General features: G+C 32.9%; 2 protein-coding genes across 2 annotated transcripts; both read right to left on the bottom strand.

The window, feature by feature from the left end:
- Nucleotides 1-1,240: 1,240 nt before the first annotated feature.
- On the bottom strand, nt 1,241-4,613 carry LOC122580162 (transcription factor MYB3R-5-like). The gene is made up of 8 exons (XM_043752434.1): nt 4,467-4,613; nt 4,121-4,172; nt 3,878-3,935; nt 3,571-3,665; nt 3,356-3,459; nt 2,853-2,981; nt 1,744-2,711; nt 1,241-1,513 (listed from the first exon to the last, which is right to left on the bottom strand). The coding sequence occupies exons 1-7, from the start codon at nt 4,589-4,591 to the stop codon at nt 1,757-1,759; spliced, it is 1,518 nt and encodes a 505-aa protein (XP_043608369.1). The 5' UTR covers nt 4,592-4,613; the 3' UTR covers nt 1,241-1,513; nt 1,744-1,756.
- A 7,573-nt stretch (nt 4,614-12,186) lies between these two features.
- Nucleotides 12,187-13,846, bottom strand: LOC122579198 (lichenase-like). Its single transcript, XM_043751311.1, has 3 exons — nt 13,770-13,846; nt 13,053-13,593; nt 12,187-12,763 (listed from the first exon to the last, which is right to left on the bottom strand). The coding sequence occupies exons 1-3, from the start codon at nt 13,831-13,833 to the stop codon at nt 12,331-12,333; spliced, it is 1,038 nt and encodes a 345-aa protein (XP_043607246.1). The 5' UTR covers nt 13,834-13,846; the 3' UTR covers nt 12,187-12,330.
- Between the last annotated feature and the right edge of the window lie 763 nt (nt 13,847-14,609).

Here is a 14,609-nt window from a genome sequence, read left to right as displayed (position 1 = left end):
TTAAACACAGCCCCGAAATTCTTACAACCGGCTTTGATTTTGTTCCATTTGCCATGAAGTTGACTTATGTTACGGTAACCTTCTTTTGATGCGGTGTTAAACAATCTCTCAATTGTTGTCCAAAACACGTTTTCTGTTTGCCCATTCCCTTTGATGGCATCCTCGGTAGCATGCACCCAACTCCTAGTCAATATCACACATTCGTTTTCGCTCCACTTCTTCTTTTCTGCCACCTCCTTGCCTTTTTTCGTCAACCGCTTTGATGGTTTCGCGATTTCCTCTTCTACAGGAGTGGCAGAAGCGACACTAGTTCCCGCTCTTTCATTTTCCACTTCGTCGTCAACGGGAATCGGTTGCTGTTGTGGTGGTGGTGGTGGTGGTGTTGCCGCGGCTGCTGCGTGTTGCAACATTTGAGCAGCTTGCCATTGTTGCAATAACAAAAGATTGTTGGCACTATTTATACCCTCGATCGGGTTGTACTCAAGATTATTGTAAAACGAAGTAGAATACAGGTTGACATTATACGACATCGCGATGGTGAACCGAAGTTGAGTGGGATTTGGGAGTTGAAAGATTGACCTTGTAGGTTTAAGCTCGACGTTGGCGGTGAGGGTGGTGGAGGAAAGTCAAGAAGATTTTGAAGCATGTCATCGGCAACATTCTTGTTTTTTTGTTGATTTTGGGTGTTTTTTTTAGGCATGGTTTGGTTGTATGGTTTGATTTTGGGTGATGGTTTGAAGGTTTTCGGTTGATGTAAAGAAAGAAGAGCACAAAGTCTTTTTTAAAGAAGAAGAGGACTTTAAATCGGTTTGGAGGATACTAGCCGTTTCATTTCAAAACAAACATGGTTTTGTTTTTTTTTTTTTTTGCAATGAACCGTTAAGGCGTTAATGGGCCCCACGTTGGAGCGTCCCCCATCTTCTACCGCAAGAACAAGTTTGACGCAGGACTTCGGACGATCATTTCCTATTGTCGTCTGCGTCCTTGTGGCTTGAAGACGCTCCCGAAGACGACATATAAGCACGGCCCTAACAAAGGTATAGAATGAACATACATTAAAATTTAAAAGTTTCTATTATATACAATTATTTTTCTTATTTTACTATTTTTTATCTGCATATTGAAGATGAAGAAAATGGAGAAAGTCAGACTGAGCATCATCCAACCTCAAAGAAGAGTAAACCCCTTTCAGCTTAATTGCAATGATTTACGCAAACCATTTACTAATATAGCAGTACCCTTTGACAAATCCATACTCAATTATTGCAAATCCAAAACAAAATTGTCTGCCAGCTACAAAAATGTATTTACATAAGAAGCATGGTGCCATTTATTAATCTATGAAGAAGTTTTGCAATAGACGGAAACTAAACCAAGTCTCAGGCAAAACGAGCAGTTTTCCCACCTGAATTCCTACCAAGCTAGCAGCTTCCATTGCACAACCACCATTACCACAATATATATCTTCTTTGCTATATATATATCACAGATTGTCCTGAGCCATTTACTATATCTGCACCCAGCACCCACCAAAAAGAGGAAACAAAGTAAGAACACATTCAAACCATGAACAGAGAAATATTGCAATTTCGGCACATTTATGAAAACTTTTAACCTTTTGGGCAAAAAGTGGTCCTTTTGACCCATACCCGTTTTAATCCATTACCCAAACTGCCTGACCCACCCATTTTCAACCTCTAAAATACATTTACGAATAGGGGAGAGAAAGAGAGCGAGACTTACAAATTAAGCTAAATCAAGGAGTCAGCATCACATTTGCTTTAGAAGATGGAGTAACAGAACCTGGGGTGCAACATCTGACAATGGTTGGGTCCCATTCTGCATCAAACATGTAGTCCAAACGCCGTCCGAGAGATGGTTGAGACCTATGGAGCCATGAGTCTGAACCATGCTTTGCGTTTTCAGACTGACTAGTTTTGAAATACTTGCTGCATTCATGATCAGGCGAAGCTATTTGTGGCTGACCAGGTGTACAAGGACACGAGCAGTTGTCACTAACAGTCTTGCTTGGAGTTCTCTTCCTTATGATAGAAGGAGTATTCCTATAGCTCAATGCCGAGTTCCTTAAAATAGATTCCGGACTGCTGCTATTGACACTGATGCTTAGTGCAAGATCAGGAGGAGTAGAACAAGTAAGCTGGCCATTTTGTTGTTTAGAACTATTGGTGGCACTTGGAGATCCACCATCCTCTAATGAAAAGGCAAAATTCTTGAGCTGTGGTGGCTGGTAACGCAATGAGCCACAAGGAGGTGTTCCATAAACTACAGGATTCTCAGTTGTCTGGGAGTTATCATTACTAAATCCAATTGATAGACTTAAAAATGAATGAACGGGAGAAGTCTCGCCTTTCGGATCCTTGACACTAATGTGAACCTCTGGGGATGTCAATATTTCACGTTTCTGGACTTTTGCATACCTAGCAAACCCTAGACAATCCTCATTGATCATACCAGATTTACTTATACCAAGACCCAAATTTGTTGAACAAATATTTGTAACATTCTCCGAAGGGGTTTGGGGAAATAATTTTTTCTCGCAGGTGTTTTGTTCTACTACTGACCATCCCCTGTCTCTCTTTTTAGCTAAATTAAGCTCAGGGGATGCAGTTTTAGTAGAAAAAGCGGGCGGCATGTTTAGATCCAACTTCCTCTTTGAGCTATTCCAATGATTCTTAATTGCATTGTCAGTCCTGTAACCCGATGGAGAACATATTAGAGAGTGTCAAGTAAGTGATGATTATAATTGGAGGTTCTATAGATCTCTTAATGTAAATTACATGCTAAGGCGTTGTTTTTTTATTTATTTTAAAAAAAGGCATTTTCATTAGCACCTTCCTGGTAGAAATCGGGCAATTTCAGCCCATCTATTTCCGTATATCTGATGGTAATATGCAAGTGATGATTCCTCCTCCTCTGTCCATGCATCTTTCTTTATTGCTGGATCTAAATGGTTGTGCCACCTAAAACCCATAGAATATGTTTCAAAGTATTAGACAATCAAAGACAACCGCTGAAATAACTGTAATCGATACGAGTTGCAATATGAGTTGGCTGATAGTAGAACATAAATCTTAAACTTAAAATATGGTTCAGAGGTAAACTGCAGCTTGCACCAAAACAGAGTATTATACTATTATGTATTTGAGAAAAGTCAACAGAATGTCACTTGGTCATAGTTTTTTGCTAAATACAGAGTATGTAGGTATTCTTGAGTACATAAAAATAATAAAAAGTAAAAAAATAATTAACATACCAAATCTCCCACATTAAAACCACACAAACTTGATAAAAAAATATAACAATTCAAGCAGATTAATAGAGTAACAGCGCTTACCTCTCCCGGCATTGCTTACCAATTCGACCAACCAAATGCCTTGCAATAACTGACCATTTCTTACAACCATGCTTTTCAACCAACTCCTTAATACGATCATCCTCCTGAATAGACATGTGAAAATAAAATTTTAATAACTTATTTCACCATATAACAAATAAAAGCACCAGTGCATACAAAAACAAAACCTTGTGAAAAAAGAAGACTATAGATACCTCTTTAGTCCAAGGTCCTTTAATTAGTTCAGGATTGAGAACTTTTTGCCAACGATGCAGGCACTGAACATCCGATCGTCCTGGAATTGCTTCAGCTTCACAACAAAAGGTAAAAACAGAAAATAAGATGAACTTCTATGACATTGTAATAATGATCTTAACCAAATTGTGTTTTTGAATAAAAGGGGGAAAAAGTTAAACACACATATGCCCTTCAGAAGTCATTAACCCACTATCTGCTACTCAAATTACCATTTGATAAATGCATAATATATGTAGCAAAGTAACAACATGATTAGAAACTCACCTATTTTTTTCCAGTTCCTTCCATTGTACTTCCTGACCACGTTAGTTAAAATAGTGTCCTGAATTGCAGAATTATAAAAATATTAGTACCCTACATCTAAGTATAAACTCTAAAGTAGCTAAATACTTTACAAAGACATTTCCAGATTCCCAGAGACATATGATCATCTCTTTTAACAACCAGAAAATAAACCTGGAAAGAATGTACATTATCTATAAGAACACAATATAGCTACAAACTAACCTCTTCGTCTGTCCAACCTGCTTGTGATGAACGTTTAGTTTGACAAACACTTCTACAAGCACAAGTAAAAAAAAAAGTTGCATCAATAATCTTATTTTCAAAAGGCAGTAGTGATTATGTATTTTGAAGCATACTTGTGACAAATCCAAATACATTACCAGAACAAACTTTATTAACTAAACAATGCACTGAAAGATTTGCTACTTTTTAAGCACTAGTTTAAAGAGTTTCCAAACAACTGCATACTAACCTTAACATTTGGTAAAACCATAAATGTAGTCAAATACAGGTCAACAAAAACATTAAAGCTAAGTCAAATACGAAGTTAAAGTCGAGAGCTTTTTACCCGAGGCTGCAATGAGATCTGGGAGTGTTGGCATCGCAACTACTGTCAGAAATCGACGAACCGGAAGGGAATCCAACCTCTTTACTCAAATCAAAAGTGTGCAGTTCCTCCTTTAAACTAACCATCACATCTATATCTATATCTATATATAACCTTACCTACAATATCGATATCGATAAATTACATCAAACAACAAAAATCCAAAGATAAAAAAGAAAACACAAATTAATGTAATTTATAATTAAGAGCAAGTTGAAATTATGAAATCCAAAAAAAAAGCAAACATTTTTATTCATGATTCATCAAAAAAGGGGTAGGAAAAATAAAAATCTGGAAACTTGATTTAATAAACCAATTGAAAAAATTAAATCGTAATAAAGCACCGACAACATTTGAATAGAACTAATTTAATCAGCATTATTATTATAAATAAAAACATAATAAAAAGATTTAATAATAAAAGAAATACATACACTGAAGCTTTCTTCACTTAGTATTGAGGAAAAGATTTAAATTGAAGAAAGATATATACATATACATTGTATTATGAGTGTGAGTTTGTATATATATAATCACAGAAAAGAAACGTTAAACGTATAAAAATAAATAAAGTAAGGTTTCATTCATAACCGTCAGATATAATTAATGAGAGAGATTGAAAGAAGTTTGAAAAACAAAGGGTTTCTTGCTTACCTTTGATTTGTTTGTTTGTTAGGGCTTTTGCGAAGATTTAGGAGGAGGCCACCGCCAGAGAAAGAGAATGAAACAACAAAGGTTTTTTAATTTATGCGGATATTTAGAGAGAGATTTGATTTAGATCAGGAACGAGTAGCGGGAAAACGAATTTTTAGTTTTGGAAAGAGAATAATATATAAAAAAAATAAAAATACTAAACTCAAAAGAGAGTTGAGTTTCAGTTTGGGGGGTATTTAACGCGTTCAAATTTTGGGGATCTTTTTTTTCAGCCAGTTTGGAAGGAATGCGTACGTTACAAGATCTTTATGTGGGCTCCTTTCTTTTCTTTAATAACTTACGTATTTACCCCGTATTTATGTAAATAATTCGCTTTTTCTTTAATGAATAAAGAAAAATAAAACAAACTCTAATTATTGTATTTTTATTTATATATTTGAAACACAAACTTGAATTGCTAATCGACTACGATAATAATGTCTATATCTATACTTGTATCTATATCTATATTTATACTCATATATAAAACAAACTCTCCCTCCCCTCTTTAATTTTAAGAACATGAAATAACACATTTACCTTCCATCTTAATACATCCTTTATTTCTTTCTCACGTAGAAACACATTGCAAAACTCTAACTCAAAATTTGTACTCCGCCTCCCCCTTTCTATGTCTCACGCAACAACTCATCACATCTCCGACCGCAATGAAATTACTTTTACGTTAATAAACTCAATAAATTTGAGAACACATTACAAATTCAACACAATATATACGACAAGTATAAAATGGTTTAAAATTAAATGCACTTCAACAATTTGTAAATTTCTAGTTATCTTGAAAAACATTAATGAAGTCTTGAGAGGTTTATAAATGGTGGATATGTTGGGGAAAATTAGTAAACAAATAATCAAACCGGATATATGGTAAATTTTTGAAAGACTTCGCCCTTAAGGTCATAATAAATTCAAATAGGTGTGCACTTTGTATCTCAAAGCCTATATGATTTCTTATTATGACAATAATGGTAAAAAAAATCCAACATGATTGTGTTTAACAGTGATGATAATACAAAACGGTGATGATAATACAAAACGGTGGGGGAGGAATTGATATGCGTGTATGTAAATATGAAGGAGAAAAAGAAGTGTCTGTGTTAGATATTAGTATGGTATTTGTCTGATTGTGTTTAAAGATATAAAATTAAAGGTAGTGTGTGAATTAAGGGTAATATGGAGATATTGAAAAAAGTGCTTAAATTATTTAAAATAGAGTTTCAATATGTTTTATAAGGATTTATAGATTATAGATTACAGATAAACTTTTTACCCTAGTGTCTATGGATATAATTAGTTCTTTCTTTTCATAAGCAAACAATAACAAGTTTGTTTTTAATGTTTATTCAACAAGTGTTTAATAAAAGGCATCGCAGTTTGTTATTTGTTGAGTCATTTTATATGTTACTGAATACTGGAATCTAATTACATTGGTATGGATTATTAGACAAACGTTATTATTTTTTTTAACAAAAAGGAAAGTAGCACACTTAAAAGGAATTGTAATATTTAGGTGAATTAGACGATGGTTAAATAGATAATTTATATAGAGAAATATGTATATACATCCGTTAAAACAAAATTTGAAGTATTTGTATATGGGTCAACACATATATATGTCAAATTTTCACTTTTTTTTTATCAACGTTAAATTTAATGCTGCAATAAATGTTTAATAAACAAATAGATATTCTCTCAAAGTTATACAGATTTAAATATTTAATCCAACGTTAATATTACGAGCAAATAAATACAAAGACAGGTATTTTTGGAATGAAATATCGTGTTATATCCGTGTTGTGATTTACATATATTTGAAAATATGTTTTAGCTTTACTTAAATTTTTCGAATTTCAAATAACGTTTGCAATTGGTTTTTGGTAAGTGTTATAAAATTTTATTTTAAATAATGTATCGGATCTTTAGTTCAAAAAGTCCCACATTTCAATCTTGTATGTGATATCATCTTTTGGCAATGGACTATAAGAATCCGTTTTTTGGATTGTATTTAGCAAAAGAAAATGATAAATCCTCCTAATCAAACCTCCTAATATATTCCACTTGTTTATACATGGAATCCATTAATTCTCTTTCTTAATCTCACCCCTGATTTTTCATATGTTACAATCCTATTAATTAGAAGGATTTTTAGGCTAATAATTTAAGAGGATTGATCATTACCCGCAAAGGGAAACTCATATACTATTACTTACATTCATTAAATAGTTATAAAAATAACATATTTCAATCTCAATAAAAGCTCATGAAACCATCATATCCTTTTATTTCTCGTCTCTCTCCTCTCAAATGACATTCTTTTTTGTTTCTTTTTTAATTTTTACTTTTATCTAATTTTAACATTTTTATATTTATTTATTTATTTATTTATTAAAACATATTTATTTCTTTATAAAACAAACTATCATTATCCTTTTTCAATTTTTTATGTTAAAAAAACTTAAATACACTTACCTTTATCCAAAATATCCCTAAATAATTTTCAACTCTACCTATCCAAACCATCACTCAAATTTACTCACTAAATTAAATATTTTCACCAAATATATCTATAATATCCTTAATAAAATTATTTACGACATATATCCCTTAACCTCTAAAATAACAACACTGCATCTTTTACATTAATAACAACATTGTTATCACTACCACTGCCATTATCACCACTGCCATTTACATAGGGTGTGTTTGGTATTGCGTTTACAAAATAAATTTTGCGTTTCAAAACAAATTTTGCGTTTTTAAAACTGCGTTTTGAAAAAGCATGTATGTACATGCTTCTCCAAAACTGCGTTTTCATAACAACTAATCACTTTTTCACACAAACACTTTTTTAGATTATTTACGTTTTACCCACGTAATAATCAAGTAATCACTTTATAACACAATCTCAAACCATAATACCTTATACCTCATAATACTTATGAGAAATGATAATGTTTGTGTGAAAACCATAAAAAACAAATATATATCTTGAAGAAGATGGTTAAGATTTGTTTTTAAATTTTCACAATTTTCTTTGTTTTCAAATAATTAATAACTCTATATACTTTATATATATATATATATATCTTGAAGAAGATGGCTAAGATTTGTTTTTAAATCTTCGAAATCAAACTTCATCGAAAATTCATGGGGAATATCCGACCCACTTACTCGCCAAGATTACTAAGCCATTTAAGGTAAATTTTTTTCCTATTTCAGTTAGGGTGTTTTTGAGATTTTAAAATTTAGGGTTCTTATTTTTTAATATATATGTCTAATTTGTATTAATCATGAAACCAAATTTATTGATTTTTGTTACTTTGTGTCAACATCATATATTTTAACCTTTTATGAATTCATTCTATTATGGATACTATTAGTTTAATCAAATCCAATGGTTAGTTTGCTTTACCATATTTTTCTCATGCTTACAAGTTGTTTGATAAAATGTAACTTTATATGATTGTCATTTATAACTTAATTGTGTCTCCATATTTGTGTATATATGCGGCTATATGATTTAATGTATCACTGTATGTACAACAACTATTTTTTTATATATGTCTTTCAAGTAAATCATAATTTTTATCAGCTAATAAGGATGATAGATGGGGATGGAACTCATCTTTTATATTTAAATTTACCAAGTGTGGTTTTATTTTTTTAGTGTTTTTTTTCAACCGTTCGCATAAATTTCAATTACATTCGAAACTACAATTTGAAAGGATAGTTTGTTATTCAATCAATTTATGGAATTTTTGGACATGATTTTGATGGGGAGTTTTCACAACGGACTTTTGGAGTTGTTAGATACATTGATACATGAACTAATTTTTACAATAGATACTAAAGTTTACTTTGATCTTTATTTTCTCATGCTTTAAGAAAGTACTTTTGTTATTTGAACAACCTTAGTTTAACGACTATCTTATACAATCTATTGATCAACTTTTAGTTATGTTGTGTAAGGAATTATAAATTCATCATGATTAATGAACTTCTTGTGTTAAAAAACAACCCATTGGAATACACTTACTGAAACATGAAGGTAACCTATTGACTTACATAGACTTTAAATAATTCACTACACAAGCTGCTTAGTGGGCGTTTCCCTGTTTTGTTTACTTCTGTTATTATCTTCCTAAATGTTTGGGTTAATGTCAACGTCCCAAAGAATAAGAAGAACGTAAAGGTTTTTCTTTGCTGGTGGTTTTGATGGAGATCATAACAAGTAAAATAGCTCTAAAAATTAACTGGATTCTACAAAAAAATTTTTTTACCTACAATGGCAATGTAACACCACAAAAAAGTAAAAGGAAAGTAGATCATTGGAGGCTAATAAGTTTGAAGATTTAAGACTGGCTTTCGAGGCTGCTGGTATTTGGGATCTTAATATGAAGTCGCAATATGTTGTAAGTAGTTTTAGAAGAGTTGACGATTAGTATTCTGCGTTTCCTGGTACAATATGTCTTCAGAGGCTCTCATTGATTCCATATAGTTCTCTTTTAAAACTGGAATGCGGTGACCAGTTGACAAGACCCATGTTTTGGGTTTATGCTGTTTCATAAATGGCATTTTTGTTACATTAAAATATCTAAGACGTGAATAATTCCTGTATTGGGCCAATTGTTTTTACTCTCAACGGGATTAACCAGTGAACCATTTCTTTTATTTCGTTTAGAAAAGACCCAATGTTAAGGAATATTGCTGGCAGTTTTCATTTTATTTTATAGATTGTATATAAAAATAGAATCAAATTATAGATGACTAGATTCTGGTTAAAGAGTTGTTCAAGGCAATGTGTGGCACTGACGATTCTAAACATAGTGTCTTAAAGCAGACCTTGTCAACAAGGCTGAGTTCAAGGCAATGTTTATTATTCTGGTTTTTGAGATTGTGAAATGTGTCGAACAGGTTTAACTGGTAAAGGAGCCAGCGGCCAGCTCGACATCCCAACCAATGAGTGTTTTGAATAGTTTTGGCGAGCTAGGTTTGGTACCGGATTTTGTGATTTGGGTTGGAGATGTAGGGGTGGGTTATTTTGAGAACCATAAAAAAAAAAAGAATGCGAGAACCAATCTGGGCCACACATTTCATCTCCTTTTTTCTCTCTCATCACTTTCATTCAAATTTTTCAAAACGTTTTATCTCACAAACCGTGCATCGTTAGACGAAAAAAAAACCATGGGTAGTCTTAAAATTCCGTCCTCTTTCATTAGAGATGTGACTTGATATACTTTTGACAAACTATTAAATTTCGAAATTTTTTTTTTTCGAATTTTTTTTTTTACCTGCACATGTGTAGGATGTGTATGATGTATACCCTACACATGTCCTGCACATGTGTAGGACGTCCTACACATGTGTAGGATTATCGCTAAAAAAAAAAATTAAAAAAAAAATTCGAAATTTAAAAGTTTGTCAAAAGTATATCAAGTCGCATTTCTAATGAAAGAGCACGAAATTTTAAGACTACCCATGTTTTTTTTTTCGTTTAACGATGTACGGTTTGTGAGATAAAACCATTTGAATGAATTGGGTGAAAATGAGGAGAGAGAAAATTAAATATCATCAAGATCAAAATCAATGACCAAGATTGGTTCTCGCGTTCTTTTTTTTTTTTGATGGTTCTCAAAATAACTTTCCTCTAGAGATGTAATCCTATAAGGGGAAGATGGGTAGGGCAGTGGGTTATGTTGACATTCATTATGTTGGTTTTCCATTGTCATGCTGCTTTTATATGCGTTAGTTACCTTTTTTTTCCTAATTGTACTCTTTATGCACCAAAGTAGAAGGTTTTTATGTTTTTGTAATAAAGGCGTTTTTGCCATTCTATTGTTCTACTCCGATGCGTTCAATCTGGTTTATATTTCATGTAGTATTTTAGTAAATGGATATATTATTTTTGGTGCAGGTGTTGGATCATGGGATTTGTATATTTATTTCTTTTTTTTCAAACTATTTTCTAACTTTCATATATGTTTCTTTTATAAATTTGAATCTTTTATAAATTGTTGATTTTTCACTGTGTAACCTTGAAAAGCCTCCCAAAGATGCCTTACTTCGACTACATTGTTATTCCTCACGATACAACCTTGAAAAGCATTTGAGGCATTCCTTGCTATTTGATCTTCGTTATTCGGTAATCTTATGAGTTCAGCGTTGTGGGTTTCGAAGTCAAGAATATGTGTAGTTTTATTTATTGGTCAAGTTGGAGTAAACTTCCCCCGATTTTTGCGTTTATTGTTTCAGCTCTCTTTTAGTTACATAAGGGATAAAGCGGTTTTGGCAAAAAGTCGAGTAATACAATCAATTATATTGGTATAGGATAGGATAGGAAGAATTGTAACATATAGTTATGGTGATCTCAATGTTTTTAACTTTTTGCTTTACATAATTTTTTCTATAGTGTTTTTATGCCTTTAGCTCTTTGCTAATGGGTGTTTTTGATTTTAATATAATGTATTTGGATTTTCCAAAATTTTTGTTTGGAGATACGAGGCATACAAATTGTAATTGATTTAAAGGTAAAATAAGAATAATATTATCTATGTTTTTTTAATCATGTCCGGGTAGTTACCGGTTGATTAGCTAGTTGAAAGTTAAATTTAGGTATTTCGTGTAATCAAAAGCAATTGGTATTAAGCAGAGACCATCCTCCACATGATGTATTTGTGTATGATGATGATGTACAAGACAATGAAAAAGGGTACAAAATTAAGAGTAAAATCCAAGGGAATACATTGGAGCGTGGGCCGATCTCTTCAATTTGTCTTGTCTGTCTATATCTATAACCGATGAATGAATGGTAAACGTTTGTTTCTTAAAACCGATTGTTTAATATAAAGTACTCGTAGTAAATTTCATACGTTTGTCACATCATTCAAGCATATTTTGCGTTTTAGAATAAGTGTATGTTTAGAAGTAAAAATCCGAAGTTTTGAAAAATGTATTACGGAGCATTAAATCAAACAAAGAGAAAATACATGAAGCATTAGACTTATTCAAATTACATACGTACCCTGATTCAAATTAAAACACTTTTTTTTTAAATTTATTTATTAATTTCCAATACCATCAAGATCGAACAAGATGAGGCTGCAGCTCTAGCTTAGATGGACTCGAATCCCTTTTGGATCGAATTGAAGTTGAGGTTATACTTTGCTTGTTGATTTGGATAAAACACTCCAAAGTTTTTCTCGAGTTGAGGTTCCTTGTTGTTCTCATCGAACATGGCAAACAAGTACGTCTCTATGGCTCTTCCAGGTCTCCTAGGCGTGCCCCGTGGAGCATGTGCAACCATATTTGTATAGTATGTTCGCGCATTCTCAAATGTTGCTCCAAATGCACCGGCTGATGGCCATCCGGTTTCTGATATCACGATTTCCACTGAAGGCCCTCCAGCCTTCTCTAATGCCGAGTACATCACATCCACCATTGCGTCAAACAGGTTTTGGTATGCGTTTCCACCGTCCTGTACTACTGTTTCCGGAGAAGTAAACGTCGCATAAGCAAGTGAAATGACCGAGGGATTTCCTGAATAACTAATGATCGAACAAAAACAAAAATTAAGGGGACTAATTAAGATGTAATTCACCTTACAACAAAGGCAATTAAGTACAATAACATATGCACACATGTCTAGTCACATTCAACATTGTCAAACTTGACTTTTGTTAACTTTGGATGTTTTGTGCCCATGGGTCCTACATATGTATTACTGGTACGGTATATATGACTCAAAGTGATCGATCTGTTAAATAATTCAACAAAAATGACAATTAAGTTTAATGACAAATATATCTAAGCACGTACACCAAACTGCAAATGTACCTGAAATATGGATAGACATTGACAAGCAAGGGAGCATTGATGGAAACTAGGAACCCGATGATCGGGTCAATATAAGACCTAACGTCATCCCTAAATGCACCTTGTGATGGTGGGTAATCAACTCCAATCATAGTGGTGTCAACACAAGTCGAAACCTTGATTTGATCCTTCAGTCCATAAAACGAAACCACTTCATGTATGTTTGTCAAAGCAGGGTGCACCAACGGAGCCAACGTGCTATCAGATGGCTTGACCTCGTTTCCAACAGCTATGTAACGAAATTTGATATCAGGATAGCTTGCAACGTTTCTCCATACCCAATCGAATGCGTTGTCACGACTTGCAGCAACATACTGGAGATCTGTGTTTGGGACACCTATCATTACTTCAATATTGGAGCCTTTTAACGTTTGTAGGACGGCTTGGTTAGGATCGTAGAGTCTCATTCGTTTAATGTTGCGTGCATTGTACAAACTTACGACTTGTGCTGGTGATGGAAGATTGTTTCCTATCAATCCATAGCATACTCCAATTTGTGATTCTGCATATATAGATAAAGTTTTTATTAATTAGTCTTCTTAGATTATTTGACATTATTTATTTATTTATTTCATGCAAGTCACTTTTATATAAATTGTACGTCAAATGATACGACACACGACTAATAATGCAAAATGGGTAATAAGTAAAGAAGAAAGAAGAAGAAGATGAATTCACCTGTTGTATTTAGCAATGCAGCAAGTAGGCCCAATATAAGAAGCAGGGGAGCCATGGAAGACATATTTGATTATGTTATATTTACTAGACCTTATACATTCCATCTTATATAGTGGCAATAAAACCATTGTAAAATTTATATTCATATAATAAGGCGGCAAAGAAAACCATTGGCATAAAGATACTAGTATATATCAAGTAGTGTAGAGTTGCGTAGGGAGATTTTTATTTGCTCATGCATGTATGTATGTATAGTATAGTATAATTATGATTTTTGAACAAGTGGAACTCTGATTATAAGTGCACAACCATACAATATTAATATCAAGGCAGGCTGCTAATATGAAAGTTAAATTATACATATCTTATCATGTGTTTGGCCAAACAAAATTCCATCCAAATCTGAAGTTAAATAGCTAATGATTGATGGTTCCTGTATGACATGCCAAAGCTAAACTTATAATAATTTCATTTTCGTAGGACCACATTTGAGGGACATTCGGACCCATGATATCATTAGTATTTAACATTGGCATATTCGCATTACCAATGAATATATTGGATACATACAATCATTTGTATTCCCGAATATGTATACATACACACATTGTGGCGGTCTAAGTCTAATTTGTACAACTGACCAACTATGACTGCCTAAACTCTAAAGTTAGAATACACGTCTATCCGCATATGTACGCATACACATTACCCACTGTCTATTATGTATAGAGTACAAGTCTATCCATATGTATGCCGTATACACATAACCCACTATCTATTATATATAACCGTACCGTCTATTAAGTTAGTAAAAGAGTTCTGTCCGCAATTGTGTATATG

This window comes from Erigeron canadensis, chromosome 8 (assembly GCF_010389155.1).
Source record: "Erigeron canadensis isolate Cc75 chromosome 8, C_canadensis_v1, whole genome shotgun sequence".
Classification (NCBI taxonomy): Eukaryota; Viridiplantae; Streptophyta; class Magnoliopsida; order Asterales; family Asteraceae; genus Erigeron; species Erigeron canadensis.
The sequence above is the reverse complement of the archived record's forward strand: the minus strand, read 5'-3'. Positions and strand labels throughout refer to the sequence as shown.

Excerpts from the sequence above, each read along its gene's own strand:
- LOC122580162 (XM_043752434.1), bottom strand. The coding sequence starts at position 4,591 with ATGGTTAGTTTAAAGGAGGAACTGCACACTTTTGATTTGAGTAAAGAG. Across the intron at positions 3,936-4,120 it reads CAGGTTGGACAGACGAAGAG|GACACTATTTTAACTAACGT; the intron begins GTTAGTTTGTAG and ends TCTGCAATTCAG. Across the intron at positions 2,982-3,355 it reads GGTAAGCAATGCCGGGAGAG|GTGGCACAACCATTTAGATC; the intron begins GTAAGCGCTGTT and ends TATGGGTTTTAG.
- LOC122579198 (XM_043751311.1), bottom strand. The coding sequence starts at position 13,833 with ATGTCTTCCATGGCTCCCCTGCTTCTTATATTGGGCCTACTTGCTGCA. Across the intron at positions 13,594-13,769 it reads TGCATTGCTAAATACAACAG|AATCACAAATTGGAGTATGC; the intron begins GTGAATTCATCT and ends CTATATATGCAG. Across the intron at positions 12,764-13,052 it reads AATGTCTATCCATATTTCAG|TTATTCAGGAAATCCCTCGG; the intron begins GTACATTTGCAG and ends TTCGATCATTAG.